Raw genomic sequence first — 302 nt, 5'->3', positions numbered from 1 at the left:
GGAGACAAGCTGAACCCAGGTAGTAGAAGTTGCCCTTTCTCACATCATTTCTATCCCCCCCGCCCTCCAGTCCAAGTTACGTTCCAAGTTAATTGCACATCCAACCCATGACAAAGTTGGTTATTAACTATTCATGAACGTTCTTTAGAAAAAAGAAGGTAATATTTCTCTTTGGTCTTGTGGCTGGGGTACATTTGGAGTTTACGGCATCATGGAGACAGAATCACCACCACAAACATCTAAATCGGTGGCCATCAACAATGTGGCAGACATTTTGGTCATCTGTTTTTACTTCCTTGTGG

At 43.0% G+C, this 302-nt stretch overlaps 1 protein-coding gene across 2 annotated transcripts in view; it reads left to right on the top strand.

The window, feature by feature from the left end:
• The first annotated feature begins 207 nt into the window (after positions 1-207).
• Positions 208-302, top strand: part of SLC5A2 (solute carrier family 5 member 2) — a 42,153-nt gene continuing 42,058 nt past the window's right edge. For both annotated transcript variants that reach the window (XM_087714075.1, XM_087714074.1), the window contains exon 1: positions 208-302. This exon is cut by the window's right edge and continues 20 nt beyond it. In XM_087714075.1, the coding sequence (XP_087570201.1) occupies positions 212-302 (91 nt within the window). In that variant the 5' untranslated portion in view covers positions 208-211.

The sequence above is a fragment of the Thamnophis sirtalis genome, unplaced genomic scaffold (assembly GCF_051295495.1).
Source record: "Thamnophis sirtalis isolate CommonGarterSnake01/CBP01778 unplaced genomic scaffold, rThaSir2_p1.2 scaffold_4, whole genome shotgun sequence".
NCBI classification, from domain to species: Eukaryota; Metazoa; Chordata; class Lepidosauria; order Squamata; family Natricidae; genus Thamnophis; species Thamnophis sirtalis.
The sequence above is the reverse complement of the archived record's forward strand: the minus strand, read 5'-3'. Positions and strand labels throughout refer to the sequence as shown.